The sequence below is a fragment of the Rhinichthys klamathensis genome, unplaced genomic scaffold (assembly GCF_029890125.1).
Source record: "Rhinichthys klamathensis goyatoka isolate OS25496 unplaced genomic scaffold, OSU_Roscu_1.1 h1tg000064l_1, whole genome shotgun sequence".
Classification (NCBI taxonomy): domain Eukaryota; kingdom Metazoa; phylum Chordata; class Actinopteri; order Cypriniformes; family Leuciscidae; genus Rhinichthys; species Rhinichthys klamathensis.
In genome coordinates this window covers 534,920-554,751 of record NW_026606607.1, presented here as the reverse complement: position 1 = coordinate 554,751, position 19,832 = coordinate 534,920, and the positions used below count along the sequence as shown (strand labels likewise).

General features: G+C 37.1%; 1 protein-coding gene across 1 annotated transcript in view; it reads left to right on the top strand.

Annotated features, from left to right (window-relative positions):
• Window positions 1–3,118: 3,118 nt before the first annotated feature.
• The window catches only part of bmp6 (bone morphogenetic protein 6), a 66,308-nt gene continuing 49,594 nt past the window's right edge, over window positions 3,119–19,832 (top strand). Inside the window, exon 1 of the mRNA XM_056249808.1 lies at window positions 3,119–4,319. Within this exon, the coding sequence (XP_056105783.1) occupies window positions 3,944–4,319 (376 nt within the window). The 5' untranslated portion in view covers window positions 3,119–3,943. The remainder of the gene's footprint in view (window positions 4,320–19,832) is intronic.

Genomic DNA, 19,832 nt, shown 5'->3' with positions numbered 1-19,832 from the left:
TACCAGCCCTCAAAAATGTGTTCTTCGTTAAAACTTTTACATTTACTGTGGGCAAACAAACAAAATGACACAGAAAAGAGTATATATATATATATATATATATATATATATATATATATATATATATATATATATATATATATATAGTGTATATATGTGTGTGTGTCTTTAAAGTGAGCCTTTGTCTAGACAGTATGATGACAGGAGAGTTAGTGTTAACTGACCCCACACAGAATCACGCACAGGTCATTCATCATGCTTCTGACAGCCGATTAGCGACTGACCCTTGAAGAATGGATGAGTTCTAACATGAATGCTGCACTTTTGCATTCCTTAATGTCTTTGACTCTCATCATTTCTGTGATCGGATTCCCTGAAATAAATGTACCATTTGTTAATCATGTCAAGTCACTTACAGCCATTTATGTTAAAGTTATCATTACCATGAACAGAATAGGTGCAGTGACATGCTGTGGACACACATTGTCTAATGGCTGTGTGCGAGTGTGTGTTTAACACTTTCAGCTACTGATAGAAATACATTTGCACAGGAATGCTCAGCTTTTATCTCTCTTATCTTGTCAGTCTCTGTTTTCTCTCACAGCTTAAAATTCTTTCTTTCTTAAAGGAATATTTCACCCATGAATGAAAATTCTATTATTATGTAGCGTGTTGCTCCAAAACTCTACAAAAAGCAAAAATGTGAGGCACTTACAATGGAAGTGAAGGGGGCCAATTTATGGAGGATTTTATAAAAGCACCAAGACAAACTCTTCTTTTAAAACTTCTTTTTGCTTCAAAGTTGTTTAATTCTCATCGTTCAGAGTTATTTTAGGGTTTTAGACATTATTTTAAAATGTAATGTAAACCAAATGGATTACAAAAAAACATACTAAACAGTTTTTTTTCCTTTTTTGGGGGGGAAATTCAAAAAATGGCAAAAGTTTTCTGTGATGGTTAGGGTTAGGAGATAAAATATTTTATTAGATCAGTATAAAAACCATTACGCCTACCCGTAAACCACAAGTGTGTGTAGGCTATGTATATGTGTGGTCCTGGTAAACCCTACGCTATGGGGACAAAATATCCCCACAATAATGGCAATATCCGAAATTCTTATCCTCTTGGGGACATTTTTGGTCCCCATAAGGAAAACAGATTATAAATCATACTAAGTGATGTTTTTTTAAAATGTAAAAAGTGTTCTGTTATGGGTAGGTTAGCTATATAATATACAGTTTGTACAGTATACAAATCATTATGTCTATGGAATGTCCCCTTAAAACATGGTGTGTGTGTGTGTGTGTTATATGATTTATGATGACACAAATGTGTAATGACATGGGTATTACAACATGGTTATGAGGACACTTCCTGCCTCGTAAATCAAATGGCTTAAAAATCATACTAAATTATGTTTTGTTTTGTTTTTTATATAAAAAAAACCCCAAAGGTTTTCTGTGATTGGTAGGTTTAGGGGTACGGTTAGTGTAGTAGGGGATAGAATGTACAGTTTGTACAGTATAAAAACCCATAAAGTGTGTGTGTGTGTGTTTGAGTGATGAACTATCAGTGATTGGACTGATGAAGGGAAGGGAAGGGGGTGGCTGGGATTGGTTTGCATCTCTGGTCTTTGATGCATGCTTTTCGGCCCCGTTAGATAAGATTAGACACTTAGAGATAACAACACTCAACCCTCTTATCGATCTGAATCTCACCAGACACAACATAGTGTGTGAATGTGTGTGTGTTTTCTGAAATCTGTCTTCATATCATAAACATGTAAGCTCTCTCTCTTATTGTAGTAAGTTCAGTGAGTGTCTCATCTTTAAAGCGCTGCACCTGACCCGGACCACAATCTCTAGTTTGCTGTCTATCTGTCTGATGTCTGTAATCTTAGACATCAGATAACTCCTTTAAAAATACCCGAGAAAGACAAGTGATCAAGATTTCACACAAGATAAAACAACAGTCGATTCAGCGCCTTGTCAATTATCCGTTTTTTTTTTTATATTATTATTCAGAAAAGCTATACTGTATACCTTTACAAAATATGTAGGCTACACGTGGTGGTATCACGTACAGTTGTAATATCACTATATCAGATAGAAATACAATTGACTGATTACCATATGATATAACATAGTTCTTAAAGGAATAGGTCACCCAAAAATGGAAATTATGTCATAGTATTTTTTTCCTACTATGGAAGTCAATGGCTACTGTCAGCTGTCTGGTTACCAACATTCTTTAAAATATCATCTTTTGTGTTCAACAGAAGAAAGAAACTACTTGTTTGGAACTACATGGGTGAGTAATGACACAATTTGCATTATGGGTGAACTATCCTTTTGAGGCAATTTAAAGAATATTATATTAAGTCCAAAAACAATCTTGGTTACATGTAGGCATCAAAGAACATGATATTACCATGGTGCCATGTCCAAAAACATGGTAACCCCACGGTACTGCACTGTTTGGTGCTATTGTTTTCGTCAGTAACTTGCTGTAATTTTCTGTGTCGTTAGGGGTCACGCTTCGGCCATAAAATGGCTCGATTTTGCGCAAGTTATAAGATTTTGTAATAACATTTATAGAAAGAACTATAACTGTAATATACATATATAAAAATTACTTGGATACATTAAGCCTCATTTGATTTATGGCATCCTCTCACATATATAACAAGCGAACATCGGTCAAATGATTGGGTCAGCATCAGCACTTGTCTACGCAAAGCGCGACGCAACATAACTAGAACGCTTCTAGGACTAGAACGTTATCCAATACTTGGTCAAACTGTAACATTATAACCAATGCAGGACAATACGGACAGTTACTCATAGGATGCGATGTACACATGCGTGATGCGCACTGCGTATCTCGCTGGTTTTAGATGTCACTATTTTAAGACGGCGACAAACTAAAATACTTACTTGAACTTTTTTCCGAGAGTTGTGCTTTCGGTTCCATTATGCGCGACAAAACTAAAACACGAACACGAAACGCAACTGCTGCTCTTATAATGAACGGAGTTTTCTACATGTGGATCTTGCACTGTTGGAGCGACGGCCGCGTCGCGTCGCTCGTATGCAGACTATAGACACCTGACATGAGAGCTGATATTGTCATTTATATGTAAAAGAAGACACGTAGACGTGTACGTAAAGACGAGTTTGAGGATTTTAAAACTGTCTTGTAAAGCTCCACCTCTGGACGGGCGCACTGGGGCGGGCTCGAGACGCGTCTACCTGCTTCAGCCCCGTTATTTAAAAGCTTCTGAGACTGACGCGCTGTCCACTCTACAAACATATGCTACTCTGTGGGGATTAGCCTATGGTTAAATCAAATAACTTAACGGAAAAGATATAGTAATATATAATAAGAAAATACTGTCTTGGAAGTGACGGATAACGTTTTCTTTATTCCTCGGTTTGAATTATAACGTTGACATACAGAAGTTTCCAGCGGTCTTCTGTACGGAACGAAGTATCACGCCGAAGAATTGATGGAGATTTTGCGAATTGAAAAATTCCCTGGACAACTGCATTTGCTTTGCACATGATAATACAGTTTTACAGAGACAGGTTACAGTTACGACCTGGTTTACAGCCTGATCATTTGAAAACCTATAGTCAATAACTTTTTTTATTCTGTAGTTAAAACCATCCATGTACTGGTGTTTTAAAGTACCCAGCACACTGATCTGAAGATCCTATAATGTAACATAAAGAAACTTTTTATCTCAAGGGGATCATACAGGCAAAATGGTTCTCAAGAAAAAGGTTCTTTTCTGAACAGTTGAAGAACCTAAGGTCATATGGCGTGAAGCAGAGGAGAAGAGGACAGAACATTGTTTTCCAAGTGATTTTATATTTAGGAGTGATTACACCCTTATCATCATCATCATCATCATCATCATCATCACAGACTGGATGTAAAGATGACAAGCGTCTGGTTTGCTCTGCTGGGCTTCTTGTGGAGCTCATATTTGGCAGGTAGTTCTGTACTGGACGGCTCTGAGCTTCAGCCCAACTTTATACATCGGAGGTTACGGAATCAGGAGAAGAGAGAGATGCAGAAAGAGATTCTGTCCATACTGGGACTGAACCACAGACCTAGACCTCATCTGAACAGCGGCAAATATAATTCAGCACCCCTCTTCATGCTGGATCTGTACAACACCATGTCCACTGAAGAGAAGAGCGACGTGGATCAGTACAGATCACTGTTTACCACCACACGACCCGCTTTAGCTTCACTTCACGACACCGAGTTCCTGCACGACGCGGACATGGTCATGAGTTTTGTAAATTTGGGTAAGATTAACTTTTACATTTCCTATTTCACGCTTGTAGCCTATCTATTTTGTTAGAGATGATGCGCAAGGATACGGGTCACACTACACAAAGCCAATCCGATTCTGTGCGTCAATGACATATTTACAGATTAATTTCCTCCACAAAGTAATAAAAAAATGTATTTAAATAATAATGTTACCATCTAATTGACTTAAAGGTGTTTCAGTTCTTTCATGTAATATTTTAAGATAGCACAAGCACCTCTCAGGCAAACATTTCGAAAAGAGGTTTGTAGGTTTCAAATGATAGGGTGAATATTGATTAATGAGCTACACTTATGGTTATTCTGCTTGACACCAGTGTGAACTTGAGGACTACTGACTTTATAAATCCACTTAAAATTGTCGTTCATAATGGCTCAGAAGTGTATTTTGTAAGTGTAGCCTATAAGTGTAATGACATTCAGATTTCAGGCATGTGTGGGACTAAGTGAACATATATATTTGTCTTTATGTTAAGCAGGACATACTTTTTTAACATTTAAAGGCGGACAAACTTATTTTTGTGAAACATTTTGCTTGAACGTTCTTCTGCTGTTGTATTTGATATGTTGTTACCTAATGCAATGACATTTACACACTGTTTAATGTGAAATATGCACTTTTTGTGGCCACTGCATGCATATGTAAATATTTTGCTTGCAAATACATTATATAAAATAAATCGTATATCCAAAAATGATAGAATTCCCCCTATTAGCGTACTTAACAAATGTCTGTCTGTTTTCTGATAGACTGTATTGCCTTCAAATCAAAACCTTCAAAAACTCTAAGATTTAAAACTGCTTCAAACTGAAAACCTTCAAATTTTCTAATCAGGCTTTCTCAAGTTTCAAAGTTTGTCTTGACAAAGTTGTTTTATCTAGTTTATATTATTATTTCGCCTGGAGTGAACATTTAGATTTTGTTCAGGTTTAGGCAGTTGAATTTTTTATCTATTATAACACGGAACATTAATTTTGCACTTTGCTCATATACCACGGTAAGTGAAGTACCTTGGAGTATCATCATATGTTCATCTGTACCAGATGAATCATGTTGCAGCCTAAGGTTTTTGATGGATATCGCCCTTCAACACTTTTTAACTGACATCTATCAAGCTCATAGTGACCCTGAGCACAGTGTCAGACCACAAGTCTGTTTATGCTCAGGGATTCTGTGTGGTTTGCTTCAGTAAACACAGACCTCATTAATGGAGGGAGTATTCGCATCCAAGATTCACTTGTTTATGTGAACTTCCCTCAACAGGGGCCAGGAGTTGCCCAATTAAGTTAATTATAACAATAAAAAACTCTTCTGGCTCTACTCACTGGAGCTATTGGCCAATTGTTGAGTCAGTTGCCAGAGAGGCTTTTGTGCGAGTTGCGCCATTCTAGTTGTTGGTTTGGTTCATTTCAGAGGTCATTTCTTTCTGTTTTACAAGACAATAAATGTTTTTCTTTCTTGATCTGGTAGCGGTATTCTTCAGTCAGTTGAACAATTGATGGACACATGTCATTGACTGACATTTTGGCCACATTTTCAGAAATAAGCAGAATACCACATCATCTAACCACAGTGTGTTACTGGGTACTGGCTACTGTTACTGTAATAGGACAGGCTTGAGGTGGCTTTTCATATTTGCAGTGTGTCAGTGACTCGGTTAGTTATTGGATATTTTGCATTAGTATTTTAATATGGTTTTGTTCTGGACTCTTGCAACGTAATTCATATTTGTTTTGGATGACTTGCAACTCATGTGTTATTCTTTCATTTACGGCAGTCATCTGTCTAGAACACCTATGACTAGTCTCCAAATATAGCTGAAAAAGGAAGCATTGGTATATATTGGGATACAGAAACTGACCAGTACTGCAACTCATCCAGAAATAGCCAGTCTTGTCAAAAACATTTGGATAGTCAATGTGAGTCATCTGACTGTAGAAACAGTAGTACAAATTTCCTTTTTATGGTGTGGCTTTATGAGTAGTCAGGACTTCTGCCTCAAAGAGAAACTGTATGTTGTATACCATTATTACATAAATATTCAACCCAAAAAATATTACTGTCATTCTGACCCAAATATGTCAGTTCTATCACAATTTACTCACCTTCATTCACTCACATCATTCTAAACCAAAATGACTGTTTTCTGTGGAGCTCAATGTTTGGCAGGATGTTTACACTCTTTTTTATATACACTGAAAGCATACTATGACCATTCCCAAATATTTGAAAAAAAAAAAAAAGTATAATAAACGTAGTCCATACGACTCATGCGCTATATTGCTTTATGGTGGTTTTCTGATGCTTTACAATAACTTTGTGTAAGAGACAGACCGAATATGAAATCGTCATTCACTTTAAAGCTATCCCTCCAATGTAGCACTTAAATCTCAGACAAAACTCTAAAAACTTGATTTATTATAATAAATGCAAGTATGCGGTTTGAGAGCAGATGTTCACTGAAGTCAAACTTTGAGTTTGACAGTATTGCGTTTGAGTGATCGTCGTGACAGATTCAGGAGCATCCAATGTTCTTGATGTCAATCCCAATTTTTCCAGACCAGTCTTGCTGTGTTTACAGAAGGGTAGAGGATACCCTAAGCTTTTCTTGGCAGAGAGAATTTTGAGGAAACTCCCATCTCTTGTTTGCACTGGTAATATTGTGTGTTTGTCTTTTTTTTTTCTGGATAAGAGGGATCTTCCAGTAATCCAGGGAAAATCCATGGGGGAAAAAAGCATTTCTGTTTTCTCTCCTTTGGTCCATCATTGCTTTTTTCCACCTGGATCTTTTGTGTTGACCTACATTTCCTCCTATAACTCTCTCATACAAACACATAAGCATTTCAAACTCATTTTTTTCCACGGCACACGTTTTAACTATAGAGACAAGCTGTCATTTCCCCACTTAGCAAAGTCAACAGCCACCCAGGAGAGCACAGGAGAGCTTTGCTTTAGGCCTGTAAAGTAATAAAAGTGACCCACACATAGAGTTTTAGGGGGTTTCTTGAAGCTTAACAAGGTCTAGAGAGACAATCCTTGCTTCTTATAACTGTATGAATCCTGTATTTCACAATGCACTTTCATTTCACTCTTCCGCTCTTAATAACGTCAGTGTGCTGAGCTCCAAATCTGGGCTGAGCTGTTTGTTTTGCACCACAATGTTTCTAAACCCACATTTTATCACATAATTAGTTTGCCGGAATCAATCAATGAATTGTTTAATCTTGGCAGGTTATGCACTACATAGATGACCCCTTCTGAAAGACCGCCTGTGGCTCACGGACACAGGAGGGCTGTATCACTTCTAGTCTGCATGCGGGCGTTAACATGGAAATTAAGTAAGGAATTTGAGTTATGCTTTAGCTCCGTAAAGAAGGAAAAGGATTTTCTCATGGGTGACTCAGCAGACTGATAAGAACTGTTGAAAACACACATCAAATGAAACTACTGGCCAGACACAAATCTGCACACTTTTTTGCACTGACTTTGAAGGAAAATTGGCAAGTCTGTGGGATGGATTTAGTGTGGCAACATGTTAAATGGAAGTGCATTTACTTTGTAATTTAAATAGAACTGCATTTAATGTGTTAAATGCAACTGCACTTTCTTTAGCAAATTGACGTGTAGTAATTTATCTAAAACTTTCATCCAAAGTGACTCAAATATGGTAGCTGAGAACATTATCAAATTACCAAGTCATGTAGAAAGTTCAAAACTCTGCCTGCGTTTAACTCCACTTTTAGACATACACTCGTGAACTTCCCTAAGCACTTGCCCCCGGGGGAATCCCCACCGCCATTTTGAAGTGCATTCAACTTCGTCAAGTGGGCGAAGGAAGTTTATTTGAGCAGACCCTCGACCCCTCGATTTAGACAGAGGGAGCGAATCTACTCAACATGTAGACTTCAGCCAGATCCATAGACCACAATGCAACACGGTTCTGACGCCACAACAGATCGCGCTTAATTTAGCCCCACCCCACACAACTCTGGTGTATGATATTGGAGTTTATTTTGACATTTAACCCTATAATACTTGTAGCTACCTTAAGCTGACTGTTTCTTACACAGTTATAAGTTATCGTAGCACATTTTTGTTTTTGTGATTTTTTTTTTTATTGAATTTTTTTCGGAGGGTTAGCGAGGGAAGGGCATAAAATAATGGACTAAAACGCAGCTTCTTCAGCAATAAAAAAAGAAACACAAATGTGAAGTTTAACTAAAGTCATATTTGCTTATTCGTTTGGTTCAATCGGATCATCAAAGATCAGCAGCAAAGACAATGGGTAATAAAGTGACATTAACTACACAAAGTATTTAATATACCAACGGGCCTGCTGCAACGCATTCTCATCCCAAAGCGTAATATATTGACTCTTTTGACAAAGCGTCTATATCCAACGCACATGGCACCCTTTAGCGTCACTATAACACGCTTCGGTTTTGGGTAGGTTTAGGTCTGGGGTAGTGTTAGGGTTAGACCACTAGGAGGCGCTATATATCTGCGTCTCATATGACGCTAAAGGGTGCCATGTGCGTTGGATATAGACGCTTTGTCAAAAGAGTCAATATATTACGCTTTGGGATGAGAACGGGCTGAATATACATATATTTGAATTCTGTAACATTTAATTATTGCAGGTTTGGGTAATATTCTGAGTTTGCATTATACTGTTTTACATGTATACTGTTTTTATAGTTTGAGAAATTTGAATTGGTTTTCACATTTAGATAATATTGGTACTATAAAGTGCTTCTGTCCACGTTTTCTGCTGCGCATCGTTTATTCACACCAGTTATGTGCACCTCTGACTATAGGGCAACATTATTAACACAATGGTTTGTTAAAAAAAAAAAGAAAAAAAAAAGAAAAAAGGACAAACTCCGTAATACAACTCGTATCAATATCAGACTGTTTTTCAGAGATAGCGACAGCTCCTAGACAAAAGGTTTAAAATGTACCCAAAGATGGCCCATTTTTCTCGACAGGTGATATTTAGCAATCGTTATATATAATGTCAGTGTTGTCTAACTTTTTTAATGTTCTTTAGTTTAAATAATTTTCAATGAATCAAATGAACAGACATGTACCTGCTGTTGTTAGTGACTCTGATAAAATGATACCATCATTGTTCCTCCTTGAGTAAATTGCAGTTGTATGCCTCAGAAGGCATATCATTATTTTTTAAATGGGCAAAATCTTCCGTACTGTAGCTTTAATAAACAAACATACAAGAGGCGGGATTTTGTGTATAACTTGTGCAGATTCATGTGAGGCTCCTAAAAACGAATACGCCAATTAATAATAAAAACTTTTTTCTTGCTCAGTATTTTTTTTCTTGCTTTTCCAGTAAAATATCTAAGCATTCTTAAATCAAGATTGATTAGCAGATATTTTTTTGCAGATTGACAGATATTTTTCCTTGATTTAAATATAAACTCACTTAGGGCCCTATCTTGCACCCGACGCAAATGACTTTGTACACTGACGCATGTATCATTCCCATTTTGGACCCGCGCAAAGCGGACTTTTCCCCGTACTACGGTGTACATTTTAGGACATCCTCAGACCTCAGACATATGAAGACAAGGCATCATGCCTCAGACTAAAAGGCTTCAGTCATTGGACAAAACGGAATCGCGCCTCAGACTGAAAAGCTTCAGGTCTCAGGAAAAACAATGTCAGGTGTCAGGTCTCGTACAATTAGGCATCAGACGAAACAGCCTCAGACAAAAAGGCATCAGACAAAAAGGTATCAGACATAAAGGCATCAGACTAAAAGGCATCAGACAAAACAGCCTCAGACTAAAAGGCATCAGACTAAAAGGCATCAGACAAAACAGCCTCAGACAAAAAGGCATTGTACAAAACGGCATCAGACAAAACAGTCTCAGACTAAAAGGCATCAGACAAAACAGCCTCAGACTAAAAGGCATCAGACAAAACAACCTCAGACATAAAGGCATCAGACTAAAAGGCATCAGACAAAACAACCACAGACAAAAAGGCATCGTACAAAACGGCATCAGACAAAACAGTCTCAGACTAAAAGGCATCGGGCGAAACGGACTCAGGTGGAGTTTAGAGGTTCGCATTGCCCCGCCCCGTGTGACGTCACATGTACGCGGTTCAGATCAGATCAGATCAGATACAACAACAGCTGATGGATGAGGTAACCCGTCGTGTCGTGATGTATTTATATATTTGCTTTCATCAAATGTTACACTAATTACGTTGTTTACATTCGCGAGTTTTATCTGCACGTTAAAAAAGTTATAGATGACATATTTCAACTAGCTATAGCTTTGTATGTTGGCAAACTATCGATAGTTTTCACGATCGTTAAATTAAAGCGTTCTTTAGAGCTATTATACTGCTTGATTTAAACATTTTTAAAACAAATCAATAGCGTTAGACTCATCAAAAGCAAGTTGGCTTATAAGGCTGGAAATGTGGGATGGTGACGGAGGGAAATAAGTGAATTATTTTATATTGTTATATAGCCTATTATTATATATAGGCTAATACAAGTTTTTATATTTAATTGCATCTGAAAGATCATTGAGAGATGAAGCTCCTTAAGTATCATTCACACAAGCCAAGTTTAATGCAGGATACTTATCTCTGTATCCATTCTTGATTGACTGAAACACACGAATATAGTTTAAGACAGAACCAAGCAAAATCATTTCATTTAACAGCTGTTAGTGTTAGACTAATACAGTTAGATTAAAAATTAGAATGAGATCGCGTTATAATAGCTCTAAAGAACGCTTTAACTTAACGATCGTGAAAACTATCGATAGTTTGCCAACATACAAAGCTATAGCTAGTTGAAATATGTCATCTATAACTTTTTTAACGTGCAGATAAAACTCGCGAATGTAAACAACGTAATTAGTGTAACATTTGATGAAAGCAAATATATAAAATATATCACGACACGACGGGTTACCTCATCCATCAGCTGTTGTTGTATCTGATCTCAATGAACCGCGTACATGTGACGTCACACGGGGCGGGGCAATGCGAACCTCTAAACTCCACCTGAGTCCGTTTCGCCCGATGCCTTTTAGTCTGATGCCTTTTAGTCTGAGGCTGTTTTGTCTGATGCCTTTTAGTCTGATGCCTTTATGTCTGATGCCTTTTAGTCTGAGACTGTTTTGTCTGATGCCGTTTTGTACGATGCCTTTTTGTCTGAGGCTGTTTTGTCTGATGCCTTTTAGTCTGATGCCTTTTAGTCTGAGGCTGTTTTGTCTGATGCCTTTTAGTCTGATGCCTTTTAGTCTGATGCCTTTATGTCTGATGCCTTTTTGTCTGATGCCTTTTTGTCTGAGGCTGTTTCGTCTGATGCCTAATTGTACGAGACCTGACACCTGACATTGTTTTTCCTGAGACCTGAAGCTTTTCAGTCTGAGGCGCGATTCCGTTTTGTCCAATGACTGAAGCCTTTTAGTCTGAGGCATGATGCCTTGTCTTCATATGTCTGAGGTCTGAGGATGTCCTAAAATGTACACCGTACTCCACAGACGCACGTCGGTAAACTAAGAAATACACTTGCGCTCCCTGGGGCGGTTCAGCGCAAAGAGGAGGCGTGTTCCGGCGCAAACTTTCCCTCATGCTATTTTGCTGTTCTATAAAACAATTGCGCCACTGACCAGAAAAAAACTAGTCTAAAGTCAGTGGCGCGTTGCGCGTTGTTCTTTATGCTATTTTAAGGGCGCATGCTTGACCATAATCAATGTAGCGTGTGCACAACGCGCAAACGATTCTCTCATCTAAGCAGCAGTTTTCATTTTTGCAAATCATACATTATTACGATAGATCGATAGATAGATAGATAGATAGATAGATAGATAGATAGATAGATAGATAGATAGATAGATAGATAGATAGATAGATAGATAGATAGATAGATAATTTATTATAAAAGCATACATGTTGCTTACACATTTACCCAAATTATCATACGCCTGTTTAACAGAAGTTAATTTGGGTGGGTTTCTCCATCCCCAATGTCACTTCTCTGTGTTTTACGGCCCTGACGAGAACGTTGCTCTCCTCGGCTGTGAACCGCTCCTGTCGCGCGCCTGGCAAACCCGCCGTTATAATAGGAATCCGCTTTAGAACAAGCGCGCCTGCTCTTAAAGGGAATGTGAGATGACGCTCTGATTGGTTTATTTCACGTTACGCCCAAACCACACCTATGAATAATGAAGCTACTTCAGACCAACCCCTTTTAGATTTGCGCCTGGCGCAAGAGGCATTTATCCCGCCGGGAAAATGGCAACAGCGCCGGGATCCGCCCACAAAGTTACTTGCGCTTTGCGCTTTGACACTTGCGTTTCAGATCGTTAAAATAGGGCCCTTAATTTTGAACATTTCCTAGAAAACAAGACTTAGGGACCATTCACACAGAATACATTTTTTTCATTCCACTATACTATTTTCCATTGTTTTTCAATGTACAGTAAACACGCTAGACGGACATTTTGAACCGTTGCGCTCATGTCTTGCATGTTTTGCAGCGTCCCGTGCATAACGTGACATTCTAAAAACATGGTGCTCAAGCTAAAATAAGTTCAACTTAAAAATAAATACTTATCTCCAGACCTTGGTTTTTTCGTTTTTGTTTTTCGCTCTACTGACCGCACTTAACAGCACTTAACAGCAAAAATGCGGGTCCCACTTTATATTAAGTGGCTTTAAGTATGATTTATTTACATCGAAAAATAAGTACAATGTGCTTATTGTGTTCATGTTGTATTGTAAAACACTTTTGTTGCTATTGAGGTGTGATACGAGTTAGATTAGGGACAGGTGTGGTGGTATGGGTCGGTTTAAGGGTGGGTTAAGGTGTAAGGGAAGGGTCAACAGTGTAATTATACATGTAATTACATATATTTTAAAAAAATACCTCCATGTAACTACAGATGTAATTAATTTAAGTAAAATGTAAAAACATGTACACAATAAGCCCATTGTATCAAATTATTAATTTCAATGTAAGTACATTGTACTTAAAGCCACTTACTGTAATATAAAGTGGGACCAAAATTCATTCTCTGTGAACCCTCAAGTAAATGTTTCTTGATTTAATAATTTTTAGATGTTTGTACTGGAAAGCAACTCAAAAAAGAGTAATTTATTATTATTATTATTATTTTTTGCAGTATATATAAAAAGTTACACACACCATACAGCTTCCTTTTTTATTTGATAAATCAACATTATCGCTGTAATGTGATGTATTTTTGAGAAAAACTGAATATTTAAAAATATAAAGATGGGATTTGTTTTTATCAATTGTGCATTGAAAAGTCAGAGGTGAAATAAGTTATTACAGTACTTTTTGATGAAAGATTTTGAAGACAGATTTTTTTTTCCTTTAGAAAAACATGACGTGATAAACATGGGAATGTGTTTTGATAAAGTAAACAGAATGTCTGTTGATTTCAGATTGACTTTAAGCAGTTTATTTATACATGCCAAGAAGGTTGTAGTTACAATACTTGAATTTAAAACACATACAAACACACACAAAAAAGTTAGCATTTTGCAGACTTTGTCCACATTGACCTTTCTTGCATTAAAAACACTGGTTTCTTAGTTGTCTTGCATTTAAAAATATATATATTTGAATGAACAAAATGGCTTTTGCTTTTCTTCTCTATTAGCCTGGGGCCAGATCCCCTCGTTCTCTGAACTAAACATTTTTGGACCGTGATTATCTGGCAAAGAATGTGAGTTTTAATCTCGGTTAAACAGACTCGCTGAAGTTGATGATCGTGAGGTCAGGAGATAAGCTTCTTTCAGGGAACGTCCTCTTTGCTTCAGTCTTAGCTGTGAAGTCCCGATGCTATCTCTGCATCTCACGCCATAGCCGTCAGACATGCCTTCACGGCCACCGGTTCCTGCGATCAGTCCTGAGGAATGTGCCGTTCTCTGCAGGTAGCTGCTGTCTTTGACTGAAGCATCTCATGTTATCAGGGATCATACTGAATGAGGAATGAATAAGGATCGCAGAACAATAAAACTCTTCGTGCCGTTGCCTCTGGCTGTGAATCTGTCAGATAACAGGGCGTTTGTTAAACCGATGGATAGGGATGTGAGAAGATACCACAGAACCAACATCTGATTACGTGATAAATCACTTGTCAGATGGATCACATCCATGTAGCCATTTAAAAGTGTCACGCCAACATCCAAGTTAACCACAGAAGAAATAAGGGGTCACTCCTTATTATTCCTTATTCCTGCAAATGTGTGGTATTTTTCACTATAGCGTGCCGATGGCCTGACGTCAAACACTTTTAAAGCCGAGGTTAGAACCAAGTCTGTGCTTGAAAGTGAAAATCTTATGCACAAAGTTAGAGATGTGTGGACAGCTGAGTGTGACCTCTGCCAATCCTCCTGGGTTAACCTTTGACCCCCAGATGAGGTCACAGCTGAGCCATCACCACTGGGTTCAGACCTACAGGTATGCAACATTTGTTACCATATGATGCTAAGTAATATAATTATATTACTCTGGGTAGATGTGATATTTAATTTAAGCAAATGAAAAGTAAACTGAAGCTAAGACAAGTGTTGACGGATGTTTTGTACCTGTGGGTGTCAGTTGGTAAAAAAAGAAAAGAAAATATGTTGAAAAAATTAGACCATATAGAACCAATTAACACTGTGACATACTGAATGGACTTATCATTTTCTTTTTCTTTTCTTTTCAAGGTTAATGAACATTAGATTTTTTGATTTACTGAAGAAAATGCGAGTGGTGTTTGTGTGGTTGCTCATAAATGTTTAAAATCGCTTAGAAAAGCAATGGCACACTTCTCCTTTATGGGCTATCTGGGTTTCGTGTCTGTTTATGTTGGTTTTGCTCATGTTTAGTTCTGTTTCCTGTGTTTTCAGTTGGTTACCCATAGGTTGGTTAATTGTTTAATTATCAGTTACACCTGTTGTTCATTTCGTTGATTGGTTTGTTCTTTGTATTTCTAGCCTTTTTTCTTTCAGTTTTTTTGTGAGTTCTTGTGATATTATGGTTGTTCTGTTCTTATTTCTTTGTATTTCTGTTCCTATTTCACAGTACATCATATTAAACTAGAAAACATAATGTATGTATATAACTATAGCAAATATTGATATTCAGCATCATTTAATTATATAATTAGTATATTATTCACATAAATGTAATGGTCTTTCTTTATTTAATTAAATGTTATTTTTATTAATTAAATATTATTTATTATTATTTAAATGAATCATTTAAAATTATTTAACCCTTTAGCTGTCACCCCCCTTTTTGAGCGTTGACGTGAAAACACTACCCAAACTTAAACGGTTGTAATTCATGAAACCTTTGTACTAAAGACTTATGGTTGGTCTCTTTTAAAAGAAGACTCTTGGCAGATTATTGCTGAAGTGGAATAAATTAATAGAATTAAATTATTTAAAAGTTATTGAAGTTTAAGTTTATTGTTATGAAAATATAATAAAATATATATTTTTCTTTTATTAAAAATATATATAAATTAATATAGGTTTCAGCCTAAAAATGACAGAAAGTCAAAGCCATATATCTAACCAAGTTGTGTTCCAAATTTGAAGTTGATATCACAAACATTGAAGTTCCCATGAGATTTTGTTTAGGCGTAATACCAAAAATACCCACCGGGTGCCATTGCATTCCATTGAATTTAATTGTATGCATTCTGCCATAACAAATTAATACATTTCTATCCATATATCACTTATGTCACTAAATATGGAACCTTGAGACTCAGACCTTTCTGACAATATGTGTTTTGTCAAGATTAGAACATTTTTGATAATAAATTATGAAAGATGATGCCCAAAAGGGGAGGGGCCTAATAAAAAAATACCGTTTCTATGGTAACGCAATGTCCAATTTCAAAACGGTTTTCACAGGATTAATTCTGAGTTCGTAAGCTTTCAAATGATACCTAATTTATGATAACTACTAAAATATGTGATATAATAATAATAAAAAATTATATATATATATATATATATATATATATATATATATATATATTATACTTTTAGAGGACTTTTTACTTTACTTTTTAAAATATAATTTTATCTTTTTTTATTGACAAATACTAGATTGTTTTATAAACTTTTAGCATTAAAAACCAAAGTTTCAATTATTAAAAGTGCGTGCGTCAACTTTTTGTGACAAAGGTCAGAAACTCCTGTAATGAAGTTGATTTTTTGAGGCGCACTCTTGTCATAAATTCATATATTACTGTTCATACATAATTTGTAAGAAAAAAACAGCGCTAAAATATCTATTAAGGAGTCTTAGACCTTTCCAACGATATATAGTTTGTCATGACTAGATTAGGATTTAATAGTAATATAGTGAAGTAAATTTAGGTTGCCCGTATACGGGCAGGTGACAGTTAAGGTTAAGCGAATGAAGAAAATGAAAGAACAATAGTAATTTCTAGAATTTATTATAAACAAATCCATTTGAACTATTTGAAGAGTTCAGATGCAAAAGCCTCTAAATGCCATCTGAAATTTTCTTCTAAAATTATCATTTTTATCAAACTCGTATATTTAAGTTCAATAATTTCACTTAAATGGCAAGAAAAATTACCCATTTATTGTCATTTAAGTGAAATTACTGAATTTAAATATACGAGCTTGATAAAAATGATCATTTAGAAGAAAATTTCAGATGGCATTTAGAGGCTTTTGCATCTGAACTCTTCATTTACAAATAATATTTTGGTAATTTAAAATATACATTCACTTGTATCCCTAATATGCTGAAAATGCATCTGACTATTAAATAACTAATATGTAAAGAACTTAATGTAAATAAAGTGCCCCTATTATGTTTTTTTTCTTCAAATTTTACCTTTCATTCAGTGTGTAATATAGCTGTTTGTGAATGTAAAGTTTTAAAGATTATGACAAATAAAGCTATTGTTTCCTAAAAGAAAGAATCGATTCTGCTGCTGAAATGAGTCGTCAGCAATTCACTTCATGTTACATGTACCTATATAACAATACAACAAATTTGCATAATCCCAGTTTATGCTCTTCATTGGCTGCCCGCAAACAACGTCTACTTTGACCCGCTCATAAGCCCTATTCGGACGGGACTAGTTTTCTAAACGACTTTTGAGTTACAATCCTTATTACTCGATGTCTGTGATTTGATATACCAATTCGGACGGGACTAACATCTCTGTGTTTATTACAGAAGTGGGAGTGTGTGTTTTCTAGACGTGGCCGTTACAGAAGGTCATGTGCTGTGCGTGCGTCACGTATATGTCTTTTAATTTATTATTTGTTGATATGATTTTAATTTATCATTAAAAAAAACATTTAAGTAAAATTCACGAGTGTATAGCAGTGGCTGTTTATAATAAATAAGTGAGCAGAGAAATCTTGAAAATTATTTTACTCTTACCTGACACTGATATTAAAATGGGCCGTCTTTGCAGTTTCCGCGATTTGGCTCTTTTTTTAATTGATTGTATATGTTATTTTTTCATAGGATACCATCCATATTGAAACTAAATGAAATCATGCCAAAGATTGGTGTGCAAACGGTAGCTCAGGTAGGTCAAAAACACATGAGGAGAAGCGTTAGGATAATACAAAATCAGTAATCACAGACATTCGCATTCGGATGGGATTAGATTTCTCTGAGGACCGTTGAGTTTGCCGAAAAACAGTAGGTCATTTGCCCTGGAATTTTTACAGAGGTTGTGTGACTGTGCGTTCACACCGGACGCGAATAGCGCGTCAAATTCGCGTCTACCACGTCTAGTTTGACGCTTGAACACTTTGTGTTAATTCGCGTGTCAATGGCGAAATTGACGCGCGTAAAAACAAAAGTTTGAAGCGAAATTTACGCGCGTCAGAGGCGAAATCCGGAGGCGAAAGTTTCGAAACCCGTTGGCGGCCATCTTTTTAGATGTTTATCGAGCATTAGCATTAGCATTATTCGAGAGAGTCACCGCTCGTATATGCTCTGGAGAGCAGAAACAGCTGCGTAGGGGACATCGTCGCTGTACTCGGGTCCACCAGAACCTCCGGAGGGTTTCAGGAGTTTCACAATTTGCTCCAGGAGCTAGGTTTGGTGGACCTAATGGTGAGGACGCTGACGAGGACAGCGTAGGCCGTATAAGCCCTCGGCCTCGAGTGGTCTATGCCTGTCGAGCCCGCGCTCTACAGCCCGGCGCGAGGTTCACCCTCGCCCGCATCCACCTAATCTGTCATTTATTTTTGTTTTGATAATAAATGAAGCCAGCCTCCAAAAGTGATTAATCTGTCCTGTGATTTTTTTTCTCACTCTCACACATCACTGTCCAGACACGAACTTATATGTTGGTTGTCTTTCCATTATAATAATATTTCATATAATCTAGATATGGAATAAATAGCATTCAATACAAAATGGATATGTCTCATATATTGAAATCAAGTTTTATGTGATAAAATATTTGCTTTGTTGCTTTGTTGTGCATTAGAACCACAGTCATATATTACAAAATAATTTATTGAAGCATCCAGATACTTCACCACGTGACAGCAGCAAGTAGCTAGGCTCCTGATTGGTTAACGCGGCGCGAATTGACGCAGAAGTTCAGATTTTTCAACTCGGGCGGCAGACGCGAATTCGCGTCAAACGCTTGAATGCACAAATAGCACTAACTAAATCATTCGCGCGTAACGCGCTTAACGCGCCAGACGCTCAATTCGCGGCATTCGCGCGAACTTGATGCGCGAATGAGGCGTATTCGCGTCTACCGCGCCGCGCTCTACGCCTCATTCGCGCCGCAGGAATTTTTTACGCGCGTAACGCGTCTTTGCATTGACTTAACATTGAAATCACTCGCGCCTAACGCGCTATTCGCGTCCGGTGTGAACGCACCATTAGGAAAACACAGACTTGGCAGATTCGGCTGGGATTAAAGTCGCAAAGTGTGTCTGTGAATCATGAATTTCTCTAATGACCCCCTGGAAAACTAGTCCCGTCCGAATAGGGCTATAAACACTGGTTGTAGCTGAAGCCTGGAAGAGTTCGGTTTGTAAATCCACTTTGCATGCACTTTAAAATGATTAATTTGAATATGCTGAAATTGAATATTTAGAAAAACCTACGGCACTATTTCTGTTCGTATCACTGTGTATCAAGCACTGAGGAAGTCTCTGGAGCTGAAATTTAAATATCGTAATGGCCGTTTCGTCTCTGACACGCGCTGTAAGCGGTAGACCAATCATAACAGACTGGGCCGTCTGACCAATCAGTAGGCTCACGGAAAGGAGGGGTTTAGAGAGACTGAATCTTTGAACAAACTGTTTTCACACTCTGAGAAATGAGGTGAACCTTTAAAATAGCATAATAGGGGCACTTTAAAACGACTTAGTTCCTGTATTTTTAAACAAATTGACCCAATTCTGGAAGAAACCGATCCCTCACTGACAATATAAACACACA